This window comes from Giraffa tippelskirchi, chromosome 2 (assembly GCF_054371585.1).
Source record: "Giraffa tippelskirchi isolate mGirTip1 chromosome 2, T2T-mGirTip1v1.2.pri, whole genome shotgun sequence".
In the NCBI taxonomy this organism is placed as follows: domain Eukaryota; kingdom Metazoa; phylum Chordata; class Mammalia; order Artiodactyla; family Giraffidae; genus Giraffa; species Giraffa tippelskirchi.
Genome location: NC_137276.1, coordinates 33,451,766 through 33,473,293, shown reverse-complemented (window position 1 = coordinate 33,473,293; position 21,528 = coordinate 33,451,766). Strand labels below are relative to the sequence as shown.

General features: G+C 38.9%; 1 protein-coding gene across 11 annotated transcripts; it reads right to left on the bottom strand.

Moving 5' to 3' along the window:
• Positions 1-395: 395 nt before the first annotated feature.
• On the bottom strand, positions 396-21,426 carry TCTN3 (tectonic family member 3). Of its 11 annotated transcripts, none has more exons than XR_014071768.1 (16): positions 21,116-21,426; positions 20,828-20,951; positions 20,386-20,504; positions 16,653-16,780; positions 16,278-16,386; positions 16,078-16,193; positions 15,561-15,596; positions 14,931-15,011; positions 13,725-13,850; positions 12,757-12,864; positions 12,007-12,101; positions 11,573-11,726; positions 11,423-11,490; positions 8,139-8,276; positions 6,430-6,563; positions 396-2,343 (listed from the first exon to the last, which is right to left on the bottom strand). XR_014071768.1 is itself a non-coding variant. In XM_081551828.1 (15 exons), exons 1-14 carry the CDS (start codon positions 21,345-21,347, stop codon positions 6,468-6,470), a joined length of 1,662 nt encoding a protein of 553 aa, XP_081407954.1. In that variant the 5' UTR covers positions 21,348-21,426; the 3' UTR covers positions 396-2,343; positions 6,430-6,467. The 11 variants fall into 11 exon arrangements, 6 of the variants coding, with proteins under 6 accessions (XP_081407954.1, XP_081407929.1, XP_081407938.1 ...); XR_014071763.1 differs by having other exon boundaries at positions 1,733-2,343; positions 11,418-11,490; XR_014071760.1 differs by lacking the exon at positions 6,430-6,563 and having other exon boundaries at positions 11,418-11,490.
• Between the last annotated feature and the right edge of the window lie 102 nt (positions 21,427-21,528).

Below are 21,528 nucleotides of genomic sequence, written 5' to 3'. Positions count from 1 at the left end.
TGGGGGATTCTCAGAGAAAAGGGAGTAGGCTAGGCCAGTAGACATGTTATAGGAGCTGGCAATGTTAGGACAAACACTTAAACCAGTTTCAGCCAGACTATGGAATATCTTTTGTAGTTTCACAAACCAGGCTGAACATGAGAAACACCAGGAAGGCTTTTAAAAAGATACAGATTCTTCAAGCAAGTGAATTAGAATCTCTAGATGCAGGGCCTAGGAATCAACATTTTTAAAGAACCCCAGATTATGATGTGACTACTTTGGGGAACTCCTGCTTTAAAAGACAAGCTTAAATGTCAAGCAAACAAATACATCAACAGAAATGGGAAGTTATTCATAAATAAGAAACATTCCTATATATGATAAACAGGGTTTTTTTTCTGGAGAGCAAATTATTTTCTTTAAAATACAGTTTTATTTTCTGATCATAAAAATCAGAAATGCTTATTAAGAAAAAGATTCCCATTTTAGACATGCTAGTCTTTCGACTTTTGTTTGTCTAAGTACATATGTATAAATATTTTTGTTTTACAAAATTAGGACCGTAAAGTATATGTACTATTTCATAGCCTATTTTATTCACTAAAAATAGATCATGATTATTTTCATATGGCAATAAGACTGGTCTACTCAATTTTCAATGGTTGTACAACTATGCTTGTATCATAGTTGATTTAACTAATCCCCTATTGTTGGGACATCCTCCCACCCCATAATGTTTAATAAGTGGAATTGTTGGGTTAAAGTTTATGAACATTTTTAAGGCTTTTGATACATATTAAATAGTTATTTGCCCCTTTCTCCAAGTGTCTACCAGTTTATATTCTCTCTAAAGGTATTTGAGAGTACCCGTTTTTCTACACCTGCAATGGGCTACCTGGGATTTTAGTTTCATTCTATCCAGATTGCACATACCCCTTTACAGTAAAACTTGGTCCTTAAATTGAATACATGATTACAATAGAGGCCTTGTGCAGTGAGAGATGTCCTGTATAAATAAAGGGAGGCAAGAAGAATGCATTATTCTTTAGATGAGAATAATATTAAAGTTTCTCATAGGTCTGTTATAAATAAGAGGAGTGACTGAAGATAAGATCACCATAAAATCTTATCTATGTTAAGCAGCTTTCTAATTGGAAACTTGGCTTATAAACTAAACTTGGCTTATAAATCACATTAGCAGAGAGGTAGAAAGGAAAAGAATACTTGGGGGCATTCCTGCTTTGGAAGAGCAGATGTGCTCATTTCTGGTATAAGATCTGTCAACTACAAATTGGCACTTACCAAGAGCATTGCCAGTGACTGAACAACAAAAGGCGTTTGCCAGCTGCCTCTATGGAGATTGAACCCCATGCTGCTGTAGCTGTTGACCTTCAACAACCCCTGAGGGAGTTCAGGGTGCAGTGAGGCACTCTGTGCTCCAGGGAATCTGGTGGGACAGGTCTTTAGATAGTTGGATGTTTTTAGGAACAGATTTTATGAACTCAATCCTTGCATCTCCTCTTATTTAGAGAAGCACTAAATCCCTTCACGGTGATATCAGATCCTCATGACTAACAAAAAGCCTTTTGTAAAATGAGTGCTTCATGGTATTGAACTCCCCCTTCACCAAAACCTTATATATTGACTTTCCCCCACTGCCGCTTTGGAGCAGTATCTCAGAGCCATCTGAGATGCTGCCTCTTGGGCTGCAGTCCTCATTTTGCCTCAAATAAAACTTAACTCACAACTCTCAATTTGTACATCTTTTTTTAGTCGACAGCTCTCATATACTATAGTTTAAAAAGGTATGGTAGACCACAATGAGAGCATTTTATACCCGTTAGGATGGCTAAAATAAAAACAATAGCAAAAAGATATGGAGAAGTTGGAGCCCTCATATACTGCTGGTGGCACAGCCACTCTGGAAAGTAGTGTGGCAGTTTCTCAGTAAATTAAACATAAAGTTGCCATATCGCCTAGCAATTCCACTCCTTCAGATAGGTCCTCTATTTTCCTAAATGCTGTCCTCTGGTCATGAGCAGGTGAGGATCTGTTTAGCCAAAATAAGCAGGCTGCCTCAGAACCTCCCATGGGGAAAACTGAAATCTGATTCTTCTCCTTTTTTCACTTAGTCTCTAGGTTGAGAACTCCAAGCAGTAAGAGACACAGGATAAGAATGGGAAAGATGGAGCCTTTTTGAGAGCCTGCTCCTCTGCTGAATGCCATTTTGAAGGGAAAAAAGAAGTCGAATGGATATTTCCAGTCCATTCTGGGTTGGCCTCTTGGAGGCTCTGGCTTCTGCGTAATGTCCACAAAGGTCACCACAGTTGTCAAAGGTACTTCTGTTTCGGGCTGGGAATCCTGCAGGAAGAATGTCCATGACAGGTCAGTGCTTGGCACCCATTCAAATAGCCCTCCAATTTGAATGTTATTATTACTTCCCTGAATAAAGACCCAACTGCTATGTAGTTCTCTTTCTGAGACACAGGAAATTACTTAGCAACAGTGGCACCAGAACTGTGAACACTTACACCCACCAAAAGACTAACTCCAGCTGCCCCTAGTTGAGGAGCTGGCCTGGTAACAGAGAAGCCACTGCTTCTGTTACATGTCTAGCTGCTCTACCTTATCAGGTCCCAAATGGCTCCAGGCTATGAAACAGTATACAGTCGCTCTTTGCGACCCCATGGACTGTAGCCTAGCAGGCTCCTCCGTCCATGGGATTTTCCAGGCAAGAGTACTGGAGTGGGTTGCCATTTCCTTCTCCAGGAGATCTTCCCGACCCAGGGATTGAACCCGAGTCTACCACATCGTAGGCAGATGCTTTACCGTCTGAGCCACCAGGGAAGTCACTAGTGTATGTAGTAGTAGCAATTTTCTTCCTTCTTCAGTTGTAGAAAGAAACATGAAACTTCATGGAAAAGGCAAAGAACTTCAGTAATGCAGATTTTTAAAAAAATCAGATTCACAGAATCTCAGGGTTAGAAAGGATCCTCCTAACCACCCACCAATTCAAGTCAAATGAAAACGATGCTCCCAGGCAAAGGGACCTTGTCAAGCTGACTCAAGTATCTAATCAAGTAGATGTAGCTTTGGGTAGATATGGGTGCAGCCTGATGACTGGAATCAGGTTTATCTAAACTGAATTAATTCCTTTTGTTCCAACTCTGTTCACCAGGCAAACTTTTGATTATTATTTGACAGTAAGTAACTATCTTGTTTCTGTCTTCCTTCATTCTGATGCCACATATTATCTCAGCTTTGGCTTTTGGCAACAATAAATGTCAGGTTCTAGGAACATAATTTTGCTTGGTATAACCCTTCTATAGATATTTTAAAAATGAATGTGGGGCCAGTGCTGTGATAATTTTGCGTGTCATACTAACTCTTTGGACTTTTTTTTTAAACAGTGAAGTTCATGCAGGGCTTGGTATACAATTAATGTAACTTCTGTGGCTCTGAAAGACCCACATGCATTCCAAGTACAGCCAGCTTAGGCTGAAGATGCCAAGGGTTTCCTGATTCCAGCCAGGCACTGAAAACTTGCTGAGACTAACCAGATAAAAAAAAACGGGGAGGAGTTTATTACTGAAGAATAAGCAATAAACTTTCTTTAGACTGTAACTTACAAAAGGATTTCCTGTTCGGACTTTAATTTTTCCCTAGGAACTTCATAATGGGGAGAGGATGTATATTCAATTTTTGGAGCAAATCTTTTGCAGTTGACATTACTGAAATATGTTAATACTGTTATTTAACCTCACTGCAGAATGCCTGATGAGCTATATAAGCTGGGATGGCTAGGAATACTTTAGGATGGAAAATAGAATAGAGAATGAATTTTCAGCTTTGTGTTCAGTGTTACCTAAGAGTTGATTTAATTAATGTGTTGTTCTGACTCATTTCAGAGTCTTTGGGGGAGGGCAAGTTTTAAACTGCCCACAAGCAGGAGGAGTTGTGGTTAAAACTGGGGTACTGAACTCATAATGGAAGAGTGCAGTTATACATTAGGAAGCTCCCTGCTGCACACTCAAGTCATATCCACCTGCCTAGCATTTATTAGTGATAAAGCTGGAATTCTGATCTCCATCTGACTCTTTTTAATTGGTTTCAAACTCAGGTAGGGAAAAGTGTCATTAGCTCCTGCAAACTCCCAAATCAGGGAACTTTTGGTCATTCTATGAACTTGAGGTCATTCTATACTGAGAACAGACCTCTAAGATAGCTATGAGCCCAAGAAAGCAACTTTCAGGTTCATGTATGAAAGTGAAAGTGAAAGTTGCTCAGTTGTGTCCGACTCTTGCGACCCCATGGACTGTCCATGGAATTCTCTAAGCTAGAATACTGGAGTGGGTAGCCTTTCCCTTCTCCAGGAGATCTTCCCAACCCAGGGACTGAACCCAGGTCTCCCGAATTGCAGGCGGATTCTTTACCAGCTGAGCCACAAGGGAAGCCCAAGAATACTGGAGTAGGTAGCCTATCCCTTCTCCAGCGGATCTTCCTGACCCAGGAATCAAACTGGGGGCTCCCACTTTGCAGGTGGATTCTTTACCAACTGAAGTATCAGGGAAGCCATCTACTTAAATATATATTTAAGTCTACAGTGGTGTTTCACGGCTGGGAAATCCTGCATGTTTTTTGTAAAAGTTCTTTGAATTGGGTTGTTATTTTCAGACTCACTCAGGATATAGCCTCATCAAGAGCTACTACTAGACTTGATTTTAGGATGGCAATGTAAAGGCATGTCTTCTTTCTATATATCTTAAAACCACTCTAATAAGAAACAGATACAAAACTCCATCTTCATTGAAATGGAGAGATAACATAATATGTGAATACAGAAAATAGATGGAAGCAAGGTTTCACAAAGGGTTAGAAGGCCAAACCTAAAAGCTTTCAGAAACTAGAAGACGATCTCTGTAGAACCCTGACTCAGTAATAGGAGATAACAGGGAGGTAGGGATGAGGCAAGGACAGAACATGGTTACTGAGTGATATCCTCCTCAATGAAATCAGACAACCACCCTTTCCCTGTTTCAACAAGAGACTGGAAAATTTAAACCAGAGAAATTCTGGATTTCAGGATATATAGAAAGGACAGAGTGAAGTATGGAACCAAAAATAGGGAAATTACTCTGTATAATGAAATACCTTGCCCTAGTCTGGCTTCAGAATGCTGAGAGATGCTCTTATCCACATACCCTTTAGTTAGGAGTCAGCAGGGTTGTTTTGTTGTTTTTTTTCTTGAGAAAAGTAACAGTCCCAACAAAAAGACAAAAAGATACTGACATCTGGCAGTCCTATAATCTTGTAAAGGCCCAATTAGTACAAAAACATAAACAGCAGAGTACCATGTAAATAAACTGTATTTACTTAATGGGTTTGTTTTGAGAATTCAATACTTATTTAAAAAATACTTATAAAAAATATTACCAGTGCCTGTCATATAGTAAATGTTCAATAAATGTTTTTCTATTATTATTATCATACAAGAAGATGTAAGTGTACACAATGTTTTGCTTAAATTCTTCTTTATTTTGTAGTTTGTTCTTGGGAACATTCCAAAAATTTTGCTATTTTACTTTTTGTAGTGAAAGGAATTGAAAGTGTTTCCAAAGCTACATTTATGCAATGAAAAGTCATTCTGACAGTTCAGTTCAAACTTCAAACAGCCTTCACTTCAAGGTGTAGAAACATAAATACCTGTCAGCCTAAGCAGAAAACCTAAATGAGAAAAGTGGGGCAGGTAAGGTGGGTAGCTGGAGGCTGTGTGAAGGAAGTATTTTATTAGTGGCAATCACCATTCAGTATGGCTTCCCTGATAGCTCAGTTGGTAAAGAATCCACCTGCAATGCAGGAGCCCCTGGTTTGATTCCTGGGTTAGGCAGATCCACTGGAGAAGGGATAGGTTACCCACTCCAATATTCTTGGGCTTCCCTTGTGGCTCAGCTAGTAAAGAATCCACCTGCAATGTGGGAGACCTGGGTTTTATCCCTGGGTTGGGAAGATCTCCAGGAGAAGGGAAAGGCTACCCACTCCAGTATTCTGGCCTGGAGAATTCCATGGACTGTATAGTCCATGGCGTCACAAAGAGTCAGACACAACTGAATGACCTTCACTTTCACCATTCGGTGGCAGATTTTATGCCATGAAGGAGTGTAGGATCTCCAGATTTTCAACACAAGTCAGAGATCTGGATGTCAAGGTAAAATTTCTTGATTTTTAAATGCTGACACAAATTTTAAAAAACAAAATGCTTTGTAAATCAAACAAAACAAGTCTACAGGCTAAACAGGCTACAGGCTACTAGTCTGCTACTCAGCTTTAGTTTTATGCCATCATTCAGACACACTAAGCTGACTGACACAGCCGGGGTGAGACCACTGTCAACTACAAACTTTCAAAGGATGGCCCGTGGGGTAGGGAGAAGAACTGCAGAAGATATACCTTCAGCAAAATATCTCCTTAATTAGCTCCTCCTTTTATTACTTTAGACACTTTGGAACATGTATACTAGTTTTCTTTGAATAGGCTCTTGCTATGATGAGAAAAAATTGCACAGGAAGTCCTGAGAGACAAGCCTGTGCGGATAAAGGGAAGTGATTAAAAATTAAGGACAAATAATCAGTATAAACACATAAAGAAAAAAGAGTGCTTATGTGACTTCAGGAGAAAATTTCCATTCAAGACTGCAGTAAAAAAATTTCAATACAGATGATAAAACTGTCTATTATAGAAAGAATTATTTGCATTTGCTTACAAGGGCATAGTGAAAAGTAAAAGTGATATGACACTTTTACTTTTACAAGGGCATAGTATCTTTCATGGAAGCAAGCTTCTCAAGTGAACATTTTTGTATAGTCAAAATTACCTTTGCAAATCATTTAAATCACACTAAGTAAAGGCACATGATTTGGTATATCCCAAACCACCCCTCAATATTAAAAAATTCAACAGAGTTAATTTTTGCTCCATCACTGGAATAGAAATTGTCTTCAGTTATGCATGAATGAAGCACAGCTGAAATTCTCAGCTGTCAACCACTTAGGAGAGTTAGATGTGAATGACTGTTAAGTGTGATTTTGTAGAGGGGACAGACTAACCTGAAAAGCTAACCTCTATTAAGTACTAGAGAAATACAATGATTAAAAATACCTGGAAAAGACAGAGGCACTGGGTAACTTCAATGCCTAAGAGAACCAGAAATTCAGGAAAATAAAAAGAACAATCCTGTAGGTATCTTCCCAAACTACACAGGTATTCATGAATAAAGATACAGTTCATAAATATAAAACAATAGATTCAATGCCATATCTGTAACAGGTTAAATGAATCTTACAGAAAGAGTTCTGTTTTATTCAGTAAGCCAACACAGAAAGAATGCAATGTTCGCATTAACACAGTTTCTGGTAACGAGTTTTAACACATTTATAGGCATAAAGAGCTAAGATGCTCAACTTGTGTGAGGGAAGAGCTAAAGGTATTTTACTTCTGACTTAAATGTAGTCTCTAGTTTCTTTCTTTTCTGGGAGGTAAAATCAATGACTTACAGGTAACAATTTCAATTAAAAAATAATAATCTGGCATACCAGTTCATACATGAAGTTCACCAGGACCTAATCATTTTATTTTTGAACTTCCCTTAGCTGTATGCAGTTGCTAAAACTGTCCTAAGGTGCATCATAAACAGCAGGTATATGTTTACTACATATTAAAATTATTTATTTTAATGGAGTGCAATCAGCCAAGAATTGATGATTACAAACTAGCCACAGTAGTAACTTTAACAGCAACCAGCAGGCCCAGAGACTAACAAATGTGTGATTGTCACTGAATACACAGGCATAGAATATCTTTTCTGTGGTTGAATCAAACAGTGTATAGTAATTATAGTATGATAATTTAAAACAAAGTAACCTATACTGTAGTCATGAAATTTTAAAAAACACAGGGAAAACATATAGATTGTATTTACCATGAAAATGTGTTAATTTCAGTAACCAGACAGGGAGGATCTACTTGAAAGTTAATTGTTTCGGCTCATTCTGACCAAACTTTAGAATTTTGGCTGGTAGCATAAATTGACTCTCAGGAATTTAAAAAATTAACTGGTCATCAAATGACTGATATAATAATCTAGGCTTTGCAAGGCTTACCTGTATGGACTGGAATTGGTATAGAAATCGGGCTCCTGACACATGAGCTTGTGGGTTGGACTGGAGGCCTATATATGCCCACAGTATCTGGATCTCCAGGGAAACTGGTATGACACAGCAGGAAGTACAGTGCATAGCCTGCAGGAGAGTAAAGAAGCATTTGATGTACTTGGCTGATGGTTTACCACGCATTAAGTAGCTGTTGTTTCTTAAACATTACACAATAACAGAGAAGACAATGTGGCTTAGGGAAAGGACACAAAAGTTCATAAGAGGTCGTATTACTGTTCAGTTCAGTTGCTCAGTCATGTCCAACTCTTTGCGACCCCATGGACTGTAGCACACCAGGCCTCCCTGTCCATCACCATCTCCTGGAGCTTGCTCAAATTCACGTCCATCAGGTTGGTGATACCATCCAACCATCTCATCCTCTGTCGTCCCCTTCTCCTCCCACTCTCAATCTTTCTCAGCATCAGGGTCTTTTCCAAGGAGTCAGTTCATCGCATCAGGTGGCCAAAGTATTGGAGTTTCAGCTTCAGCATCAGTCCTCCCAATGAATATTCAGGACTGATTTCCTTTAGGATGGACTGGTTGGATCTCCTTGCTGTCCAACGGACTCTCAAGAGTCTTCTCCAACACCACTGTTTAAAAGCATCACTTCTTTGGTGCTCAGCTTTCTTTATAGTCCAACTCTCACATCCAAACATGACTACTGGAAAAACCATAGCCTTGACTAGATGGAGTGATGGAGTCACTATTGTGGAATGCCAAAGCAGCAGCCATTTCTGGTTGAGGATGGCTTCATAGAACTGGGATGAGTAAAATATGATGGAGGAAATGGTGTTTAAAGGAAAATTTAGGTAGAGAGATGGCACATAAAATGGTATGCAACTAGAATAGCACATGGAGGGGCAGTTACTGATTAAGTACAGTTGTTACTGTCTCCTATGTGCCAGGCATGTGTGAGGCACTGGCCCTGAGCAGACCACTTGACTGAAACAATGGATCTGAACACAGGAACGGTGGAAAGATTAAGGAAGGATGTTTCAGGGTTAGATTATGAAGTCCAACTAAGCAGTCCGACTCCAGGACAATTAATTCCAAGATGCAGGAAGGACTGGTGGAAGTGAGGAGGTAAATCAGGAAGTTACGATAACTTAGCAGAAACAAACTATCCTCAAATATGCCTGTGCTTTTCTAACTTCACACTTTTTATTTATACTAAGACTTAGACATAGGCAATAACATGTCTAAACTAGGAATAGGGGAAGACAGACCATGTTTATGTTCAATTTATTAAGGAATTATCAAACTCTCTTCAAATTGGCTCTACCATTTTGTAGTCCCACCAGCAATGTCTGAGGGTTCCAATTTCTCCACATTCTTGCCAACTCTTGTTATTATCCATTTTTAAAATTATAGCCATCCCAGTGGGTATGAATTGGTATGTCCTTGTGGTTTTGCAATTCCTTAATGGCTAATGATGTTGACTAACTAAAGACATTCTCATGTATTTGTTCCAAATATTTTAGAACACTTTTCCTTTCATTTATTCTATCTATATTAGGAAAATTTTTCCATGTTATCAAATATTCTACAAAAATGTGATTTAAAAATGTAAATAGTAGGTTTAAGAATCATAAAGAGTAAATTCCGCTATAATCTCAATCCTGGTCACTAACCATTTCTTAATACTCAGCTATGTATCACCCCAAACCATGCTCCCTAGGTATAGCTTTATGAGGTTTAAGAAAACTTAATCTGACTACAGTTGTCCAAAGGCTGGATCAAGTGCATGTATCTACTTATCCCCCAAGTCTCACTAAAAGGAAAGAAGTATATAAGGAATAAAGTCATAATAGTGCTGAGAAAGGAAAGGGGGCACTTTAAAAATAAAATCTAAGAGGAAAGGCCTTTCAAAGTCTGAACCAAAATTCAAAAGTTGAAAAAAAGACTGATAAATCTCACAATATAAAAATCAATTTCTGTATGGCATAAAAACCATAAACAAAGTCAAAAGACAAATGACAAACTGGGAAATAATATCTACAAATCGCATAACAGAAAAGAGACAATTTCTCACATACTCAAAGATTTTCTACAAGTCATAAGGCTAGTAATTCAATAAAAATGGGCAAGAGATATAAACAAATCATAGTGAAGAAAATAAGAATTATTCAACTATATGTCAAGATACTCAACCTTACTCATAGTAGGAGAAAAAGAAAACTACAATGGGATGCTATTTTTCATTTATCAGATAAGCAAAGATTAAAAGCTTGATAACTTAGTATTGAGAAGGGTATGGTTAACAAGCCATCCCATAGATGGATAGTGGGGCTGTAAATAGGTGCAACCTGTATGGGAAATAAATTTGCAATATTTATTAAGAATTTAAATGCATATACCTTTGGATCTAGCAATTCTGCTTCTAAGATTTTTCATATAGACTTATTTTCACATGTACAAAATTGTGCCTGAACCAGGTTATAAAATGCCACATTGTGTATAATAGCAAAAGGCTGAAAACAACCTGAATGTTCTGCCTAAATAAATTAATTTATGGTTTATCCATATAATGGAATAAAATGCAACTATACCATGCAAAGAATGAGGAAACTTATTATATACTGATATGGAACAAACTCTCAAGATCAAGTGAAAAAAGCAAAGTGCAGAGCAGCATTTATGATCTTATATCATTTGGATTAAAAAGAGATGAGTATTTACTTGTGTAAGTATGTAATATCTCCGGAAAGAAAGAAAGTAATAACTCTGCCTCTGTGGAAGGGAAGAGCTGTCTGAGAAAGAGTTTTATTTTTGTACTTTTGGAATTTTGAGCCAAGTATATGTATTACTTATACAAAAAATAAAATGCTTAAGTGAAAGGAAATAAAATTAAAGATACAGTTGATTAAAGCCAGGAAGGAAAGTGAAAGTGAAAGTCGCTCAGTCGTGTTTGACTCTTTGTGACCCAATGGACTATACAGTCCATGGAATTCTCCAGTCCAGAGGGGGCAAAAGAGGAAGTAGATTTCTCTCTTTTACTTTGACACACAGATTTCGCTATTTTACTTAGACTGGAATCAAGAGGTACACTGGCTGAGCACTGATGTCGTGGCCACCGGAAAGAATAAAAACAGAAAGAGCTGAATGAGATTTTGTCAGGGGTAGTTGGTATTGAGGTTTTTATTTTTCGTTAATACTATTCTCTAGACTTTCTACCTTGAGATTTTTCTCTAAGTAAGAAAAGTATATAAGTAAGAAAAGAAAATATACCTGACCTGATGTGATGACTTCAGATGGCCATGATTTCTTACAGTCTTTCTTTCTTCTGTGACAACCAAACCAACTATGGAAACAGGTCTGGTTTTAATCTTAATAAATAAAGGAGGAAAGTAAGCTTTTGTCAGAATGTGTATTTCTTTCCTTACTGAAACACTGTAGTTCCTGCTGAGGATCCCGGTCCACTCTCCCTTCTGGGCTGGGTCAGCATTTCCAAAGATGGCAATGTGCTCTGGTCTGGGACTTCCATGAAGAGTCTGATAAATCTCCTGCTGCAAGTGGCTGCAATCCACCCTTTTCAGCCTGAAATGAAACACCATGGAGGATGGAGTCCAATGCTAACATCATAATTTAATTCATTCAAACATTAGAAATAATATCAAAAAATAAATTGTGGGAAATAATCCTTCATAGGTATAAAAGACTCAAAAAAAAAAAAAAACCCCTTAGCAACATTAATATTATTTAAAGAGTATTCCTAACATTCTCTGAACTCTAATTCAAAATATGAAAGTTGCCACATCACATATTCCCTACAGGTAGAGACAAATTTGTTAGAAATGATGTGAAAGCAAAGAATTACCTGAGCTTGCATCCAGATATTGCATTCACTCCAAATTGTACTTCGTGTCTCTTAACAGAGCAAGTTCCATCACCCTGGCTCTGTAAGAGGGTCATCTGAGGTGGAAGGTGATGGTCAAGGAGATCATAAAAGAAAAAGTAGGCAGATTGGAAAATGTATGCTTCTTAATATTTGCTTAACACTATTGGTACTTCACTAATATCATGATATTATTCAAGTAACATTTTTGTTTCCCTCTGGCAATGAAAACATAGAGAATTATTGTTTTTCCAAAAATGACCATATACCTTAAATTTCTCATTAAAATAAACACAATTCAATCAGGATCCTCACCTTCAGCCAGTCTAATATAAGTTCTAAAGCCTTTGATAGCATCTGCGTTTGAGAACATAATATATTAATAGTTAGGTAAAGGAAGTCCTCGGGGCTTCCCTGGTGGCTCAGTGGTAAAGAATCTGCCTGCTAATGCAGGAGATATGGGTTTGATCCCTGGGTCGGAAAGATCCCCTGGAGAAGAAAATGGCAACCCACTCAAGTATTCTTGCCTGGAAAATCCCATGGACAGAGGAGCCTGGTGGGCTACAGTCCATGGGGTCTCAAGAGTCAGATACAGCAACTAAACAACAACAAAGGAAATCCTCAATATCTAAAAAATGGGGGAAATCACAGAACTGGAAAATCCAAAAGATCAGTAACTAAAGCTTTTCTCATTAGGCTACAGTAGGCCACCCAGATACCCAAAAAGGATACTGAGTGTCTTATATCACCAGTTAGAACCAGGAGTGGCTTTCCGACAATATAGCCAGGATTCCCACTTCTAGACCCAGTAAGAGAAGCATCTGTGCTCTGTTGGAAAGCCTGCAGAAAGAGTGAAGGAAAGTCAGTATGGAGGAAGTCATGCTCACTCACTTTTCCAGTGTGCCCTCATACCCTTCCTTAAGGCAATGCTGCAGGTTAGCTGCACTGAATAGTCTGGCTTCCTCCCACAGTGTAGCATTTTGCAGAAATTGCTCCTCCAGCATCTTTTACTTTTTTTAATTCACTAAAATAAACCCTCATTAACATCCATCTGCACACTACTTCTACCAAGGATTGCAACTAAAGATCTATCAAAGATCTCTCAATCCTGTTTTCCAAAATTACTATTAACTCAGGGCTATGTTCAGTGTAGCTAGAACCAGAGGAGTTTAAATATAATTTAGATATTTTAATTAACTATAGATGTTCCACAGATGAACTCTGAGCGACATGGGATTTGGTGAATCACTTGAGGGTAGAGTTGAGAAGAACCTGGACTTTGCTGTGCTCAAAAGGAAAGAAAGTAGAAGAAAGGCAAAAGGTGGTGATCAAGACTAGAAACTTGGATTAAGTGGGAAATGAATAAAATGCTGAATGCCCAGAAACACGAAAAAAGCTAGTTAAAGAATTTGTGTGGGATGTTAGCTGAGTTTATGATTCAAGATGACAATTTAAAAAAAGTGTTTGGATTTGTGAGTGAAGTCCTGCTTTCCTGGGGGAATATGCTAATGAATAAACATTGCTGAATCCTTATCACTCGAAGTTAAATTATAGAATATTAAATGTCGAGACTTCAGTTGACAGACTGAACTAGGCCTTCATATTCTTATTCTATCTTGCACTTATTACAGAAACAGGGGAACTATTTCTAACCCGATAACTTCTTTCTTCTTGGTCCCCTATAAGAGAAGAGCCCTAACCCTGAAGCGAATGATGAAGTCTTGCTGTAATGAAGTGCCTAGCTCAACAGTCAGGTTGGTTTGTCCAAAACTGACGGAGACTTTCTGGATTCCAAAAGTCCCATTGGTCTCTATCTCATAGATGACCTGAAATACAAAAGTAGAATCAATTAATAAAATATATTTTGTGGGCCAATTTTGTTTAGGACAGATTTCTTGTCTTTAAGGGTTTTACTATAACTGAATAAGGGAACAGAATGGTGACTATAGTTAACAATACTGCATTGTGTATTTGCAAGTTGCTAAGACAGCAGATTTTAAAAGTCTTCATCACAAGAAAAAAAATTGTAACTATGTGTGGTGATGAATGCTAACTTTTGTGGTAATTGTTTCACAGTATATACACGTATCAAATCATTATGCTGTACACCTAGAACTAATATAATTTATATATCAATTATATCTAAATTAAAAAAATAACTGGATGAGGGAGACTAAAAGTGTTATCTTAAAAATGCCAAATACAAATACTACAAAAAGATAAAAGTTGACTTCATATTTTATCTACACATGAAAAAAGAAATTGAATAGAGCTCTTTGAAAGAGTTCATGGGAGAGGTGAATTTATGGTAAGAATTGAAAGGGAAGAAACATAAGTTTTGATTGCATGCAGAGAAAGTGAGTAGGAGCACAGACAGAAGTGAACATGGAATGGAAATCTGGTTTACTTTGCTTTCACCATGTCTGAGGATGAGTTAAGATGGAAGCTGGAGATGGAAGTTATAAAAACATAAAGGTAACATTAGGTTTCTGAGCATAGGTTTTAAAATGATGCTTTCCAATAATTCTTACTTTTGTTTGTTGATTAGAAGAGAGAGAATAGAGGAAAAGAAGTTGACTATTCTATTTCAGACTTTCAGATGATACTGACTTTGTCAACAAAAGAAACTGTGGTCAGTAAAAACTGGAACAGACTGCACATGGGCAAAGAAAGAAGAATGATAAATAATCTTAATATTCTGGACATGAAATGACAGAGGACAGTAACAATGGAAACGACTGAAACACGTTAGGAGGTAGGTGATGGGCTCAGTTTTTGACGTGTTAAGTTTCAGATAATGCACAAAAATTCACGTGGGGTTGGTCTGGTACTTAATGGAAGATGAAGCACCTCTGGTAATGCTGATCAACATACATTAGTCCAGAATCTGATGTCAGCGTCCCTACCTGGGAAACAACATTCTGACAAGTGTTTCCAGCCAACACAGGAGAGCCAGGCTGTGAGACAGGTGTTACAGGCACCTGGAACTGGAAAGGGAAAGAGGCAGAAGAAAGCATTTCCTCTTCTAGCTTATGTATTATGCTGAAATGAGTATTTTTCCTTTTTTTGGCAATCACCTTCCTTTCTCCTTCCATTGCCAGTCTACAACTTAAGGTCAAAAGCCATTGTTATTCCACACTTCCCAAATGTATTTTTGGGAACATTACTTGTATTAGATATAAAACAAAGGCTCCTCAGTCAAATAAGTTTTAGAAATACTGTATCCGACACATCCCTCTTAGAGATTGAGAAGGCTTTCTAGTATATTAAAAACTTTAAGAACTCCATCCTAAATATAAGGTTTAACTTTATTTAACCTGAAGTTTCTCAAACTTAGCTAATACCTTATGAACTTTTACTTCATATGATACTTATTAATTATACAGAACACATAGACACTGTTTTAGACTCATTCTTTAACAGCTTGACACATCACACATAATTCTCTTTTACCATTACAATCTAGAGTGAAACTGCCTCAGATGCAAAGGAATCAAATATTTTCTTTCTCTTTTTCTTGATAAAAAGCATCATACCTCCATGTTCTGAAGATCACTCATACCTCTTGGAACCTAGTATAAGAAAACAGCAAGGACATGAGTGTGCGTGTATCTTACATAAAATCTCCAGGATCTTGTGGTTTCACATTTGTGGGAGAAAAAAATAAAATCAACTTTTTTTTTCTACCTGATTTACACTAAAATGCCACGAGCAGATTGAGGGAAGGCTAGATGGACTGCGATGCCCAGCTTCTCTGAGCAGAGCTCTAACAAATAGCAAAAGCAGGAAGTTTTGGTGAAATAGTGATGTCCCCCTTTCCTACCTCCTGTAGCGAATTCCATTAGCTGGGAGGGTGAGAATCTTTCATCCTGGCTATCTAACCCTACTTCTTTCATCTTTCTTCAGATAATAGGGCTTCTTGGCCTTCTGCCTTTTATGTAGCTCTTAGGCATTCTGACTTCCAGTTCGATGCTTTCCCCACAACCTGAAAGTGGGAAGCACGGTGACTTTTAAGTCCACAGTGGTGACAGTGGGGAAAGAAGGGACACCCACCTTCAAGACTGCGAAGTTATAGTAAGAGGCAGCGTTGAGGGCAGGATCTGAGGTACAGCTATCTGCCAGATTCTTGAAGAAACGAGCACAAGTTGTACTTTTACTCTCCAGGAAACCTTAGAATTAAAGGAGTGGTAAATAACAAAGCCTATTTTTAAGTTGAACAAAAAGGCTAGCACTGGTTGGTGTTCTGGACTCACCTGCAGGATTGCTCTTAGCACAGAGCCCCCCAGCTCCGACTCCTGCAGGCTGCCTCAGCAAGCTTATTACTGACCACTTGGGGAAGTAAGTCAGAATGGGGTCACCAGCCTAAACAAAGTAGAGCAGAAATTTATTCACAGTGAGATTGGACTGAACTCCACCAGAAAAGAATAAGAAACAAAAGTTAACTCAGTAGCTTGTTAAAGTGGACAATACTTCACTCCAAGAGAGCTGATAATGGCTTACCTAGGTAATGGCTAGGTAAAGGTAATGGCTTACCTTAACTTTGAGGTGGGCACCTCAAAGATACTAGGTCAGTTGTCAGTATGAGGGGAAAAACCAACCAAACAATCCCTCCCCTTCCCCAGGCTCACCCTGTAGAAAGGTGGTGGTGATTGGGGTTGGGATGTTGAAGTGAATGATTCACCTCCAAACTCTGTAGCCAGGGCCTGGAAGTTGGTTGCATTGACCTTTTGGAGCTTCTGGAGATAGTTTAATCTTGCTAAAATATTTTTTAAAAGAAAGGTGGGTTAGATAAAAGAAAATCATTCATTTTTAAGTATCTGGAATACCAAGAAACTAATCTTTAAAAGGCATAAGATATACACAGTAAAGTATGCAAGTGCACTAATCTTAAGCATAAACTCGAATTTTTAAACATTTATACACTTTTTTTTACTACCACTCAGATTAAGTTATAGATTTTCCCCAGAAGTTTCCCAATCAATCTTCAGAGACAATAATGATTTTGATTTTTATCACCTTATAGTTTATTTATAATCTATTAATTGAATTACTGTTTAAATATTAAGATCCGAGACAAGAATATGACCAATGAGTGTCAGTCAGTTCCAAGTCTCTGATGTCAGGAATATGTAAGGTTAGCAATCTGTGACGAAATAGGAGTCTCAGTAATGTGCGCATCAGTCCCATTCTAGGTGAGTCTCTAGTACCACAAAATGGTACTGTTTCCATAGGAATATGGCAGAGTTGGAGACAATATCTGACTTGTCCTCTCCAAGTCTGCCAGTTTCCTCTAAACTTCAACTGACTAGTCCTCATAATAAAGTTTCCATCTTTCAAATATATGGATTTGTCATCTTTTATTCTTCTCACATTATAATTTCTACATTCAAGATTTTTCAAATACCCACCCAAAGGGTATTTTGGTAACAATTCTATAATTTATATTATAGCAATGTATAAATATTTCCAAACTCCTGCAGCCATCTTCTTATGGCACTTCAAAACCAGGAAAGAGATGCAGATAAAGGCCTCTGACATTGTCCCCTGCCCAGAGCGTGGCTTGTGATGAACAACACTTTGCTTTACCATCCAAGTTTTCTGCTAACTTGAAAAAAGAATGTAGCAGACAATGGTCCATACTAGTTTCTTTCATTCTTCATAATTGTGGTCATTTGAACAGATTCAAAAGGAAATCAAGATCTGCATCCCCAAAAGCTAATGAAGATGCCATATTACATAAGCCTGACCTTTATCCTCTGTGATCATAGGGTCCTAATCATTTGACTCTTCAGCTTTCTGATGGAACAGGAAATGAAGAAAACTCTCAATTGTGGGGCCTTTCACACTACTCACTTTCTGTGTATCTCCTAGGTCTGTGTTACTCAAAGTCCGGTGCACAGACTAGCAGCCCCAGCATAACCTGGAAGATTGTCAGAAATTCAGAATCTTAAGACACACTCCAGACCTACTGAATCAGAACGTGCGTGTTAGCAAAAAGATCTCCCAGGTGATGTGTGTGCATTTTAGAGATCGAAAAATCTTTGCTCTGTAACAGGTGATGCTAAAGTTCCTGGTCTGCAGACTACCATCTTCTATCTCTGATCTGAAATCTTCACATTTTGAAGCTTCCGGAAGCTGTTTAATATACTATTTCTTTCAGAACTCATACCCTGAAAACCACATGGAAGAAATACTTACCTCACTAAAAAAAAAAAAAAAAAAAAAATGTAGCTATATCTATCTTTACAAATGAAAGAAGAAAAGTTAGAGTTAAGCTAAAAAAGAAGTTGAGATAGAAAATATCCATCTGGACATTTTTTCATGGCTTAATTGAGTAAGAGAAAGTTAACTTTTTGTCTCTCACTTCAGTGCAGGGATACTGGAGGTAGTGATGGTAAGCAGGAATCCTGCACCTAAGGAGGATGGGTAAGGATATAAATAGAATTTTTGCCTAAAATTTCCAACATCATATATGGAATATTACATATAACAGGGCTTAAAGATATTTAGACTTAGATTGATACAGTTTCAGGTGTGGAAGGAGGCTAGAGGTCCTGTGGCCCAATCCCATTAGGAAATTCGGATCCTAAGAGGTAAATGAGTTGCAAAAGGCCACAAAGCTATCTGGCAGAGCCAGGAGTAGATCAGAGATCTTCTGATTCCTGGTCTAGGGTTTTCCCCACTCAGTCAATGTTGTACAGTCTCTGACTAATAATGTCTGTTACTGATGGTCATTATCAACAAATATTAAGCACTGTGGACAAATTCATGGTCCATCCTTTCTAGGTGCTGACAATTTACCTGGGGAGACACAACATTCATATAAAATGACAGCAATGCAAAGTATTCTATATGTCCTAAGGGACTGGCTCTCAGGTGTTGTTGGGGAAAGAAAGTACAGAAACATTGGTCTGGAAACTGGGCAATATAGCATGGGAGGCAGGAGGGGATTAAAAGCAGGAAGCACCAGTTTGGATGTTATTTTGATATCCCTGGAGCATTTTCACAAGGCTGAACCTAGAAGGTAATAGGAAATTTGGGAAGTATGGTGTAGCTGCAGCCTTATTTTATACCTTAATTTTTTTGGTCGCACCTCAAGACATACAGGATCTTAATTTCCTCACCAGGGAACGAATCTGGGTCCCTGCATTAGAAGCACAAACTTTTTACCACTGGACTACCAGAAGTCCTGCAAACTTATTTTAAAATGGAGCATTTGCCTTGCTCCCTTTATCTTCTCACAACCTGAATGGCAGCAAGGCTCCTGATAACTGCTTCCAAATTCAAGTCCCCCAAACCCAAAACTGGTTGTTTGAGGAAACAAATACAGTTTTGCAGTTTATTTTCTAACAGATGAAACCAGGATAAGCTGACTTCAGAGTATAAGGGACATTTAAGTCTTTTATGTGAGAACATTATTTTTCTTCTTAGACAATAAATTTAAAAAGATATATCAGATGTATATCTTTAGAAATGTTATCGTTATCACCAGCAAATTTCTAAGTCTATTTAAAAACTTTAATACCAACTACTTTTCATGTTTATTACACTCTGCAGTTACTGAGTGCTTTCACATTTAGGATTAGTGATATTTCTCATTTTCCTGTTGAAGAAATAAGCCTGGACATGCTAAGGGATTTGTCCAAGTCTGTGCACGTGTGCTAAGTTGCTTCAGCCATGTCCAACTCTTTGTGACCCTATAGACTGTAGCCTTCCAGGCTCCTCTGTCCATGGGATTCTCCGGGCAAGAATACTGGAGTGGGTTGCCATGCCCTCCTCCAGAGGATCTTCCTGACCCAGGGATCAAACCTGGGTTTCTTGCAGCTCCTGCATCACAGGCAGATTCTTTATTTCTGAGCCACCAGGAAAGCCCACCAAGTCTGTGCAGCAGTAAGTAGATGGAGGGCTGAGACCCAAGTCAAATGCTTTTCCCCTGTGCTATTGCCTCATGAAATAAAAACAAGGTTGATATAGACTCATTTGTCAAAGACATTCATTCAAATATTATTTGTTGCCTCCTATGTCAGGCACTGGGAATTCAGTGAGTGTCTTCATAGAGGATGTAGCAAGTCGGGATATAGTTTATCTGTAATTATCTGAGCTAAGAAGGAGGACAGAAATTAAAGTTCTCTATGGGTTTTCTGATCCACAGCCAATAGGGCAAAAGAGATTGCCAGTGTTCACCAATAAGAGAAAAAAGAGAGGGTGTGGGGACAGGTAGAGGATAGGGAGGATGATAGACATCAAAAGGGCAAACAAAAAAAAAAGGTTTAAAAAACAAAGAAAAGAAAAAAAGTCAGAGACTAAGCTAACTCTCAAAAAATGTTAGGCAATACAAATAGCCAACATATGTCTACTCACAGTTGTTCACATGGACACAAAACTGCTTGATTCCATTTGAATCCATGAAAACTCTCGAAGGAAATGGGGAATTACTCCTGAAGATAAGAGAGTTCTCCACACACACCCAACTTGAAGACCTATGAGGAAATCGGACGAAGAACAGGTACATTTAGAAGGAAGATTATATCCAAAGAAGGGTGCCCCACCGCTGTCAGTCAGATGCCAAAAAGAGGACTCCTTGGGCAGCCACGGGACAACACGAAGGTTCTGTTCTATTGGGCAGCCCTGCTCTAGAGCATCAGAAGAGGGACAGCGCTCCTGGGAAAAACCAAGGGAGTTCCTTTCCTTGGAGTGGACGTGGGGGTGGGAGGCACGAAGGCAAAACTCTTCCTACTTCCAAATATTACTTATTCTAGGGCCCCAATCCCCTTTAGGATTCCACTTGAACATCGCAGCTCACCTCACGCTGCCTGGTAGGCAGAAGGAGAAAACTGTCCTCGGATGGATTAGATAGCAGTCACTGTCGCAGCAGCAATTTATATCGCAGGCACCGGGAGTCAAGTCACAGACACAGATCGGTAGGACTATGAAAGTACAACATAAAACACAGTGAGTGCGGTGAGGATCCCCAAACTCTTCCAAGGTCCTCTAGACAGCCACACTCCTTACTTTATGGGAATTTACTTTGTTAAACACAGAATTTTGGATCTAAGTCGGTATTTTCCATCCCCACATCATTTCCCCTCACCTGGGAAGAGGTCCACGGTCTTATTCCCCGGTGTCGAGGAGGTCACGACAGTAGGACCCACCGTAGAGATCCCAGGCACCTCCGAGGATTGAAGGGTCCCGCCCTGCGTCCTTGGCCCCAGGTCCGAATGGGTGGGCATTGCCCTAGACGGAGACGGAGAGGACTGAGAGAGGACTCTCTCGGGGACCATCAGGAAGAACACCTGCAGTAGCGAGAGCTGCAAGCTAAACATGGGGCAATACAGACCACCTCCACCCCGCCCCAAAGGGTTTGAGGTGGGTTTAGGCGGTCGCTAGACGCGTCGCTAGAACGTGGGTGGGAGGAGTCGCATGGCGTTAACGTCATCCGTATACGCCTACCCATTGGCTCATGGCGATGGCCGGGAGTTCTTCAGCCAATAGAAGCCGGCGCTG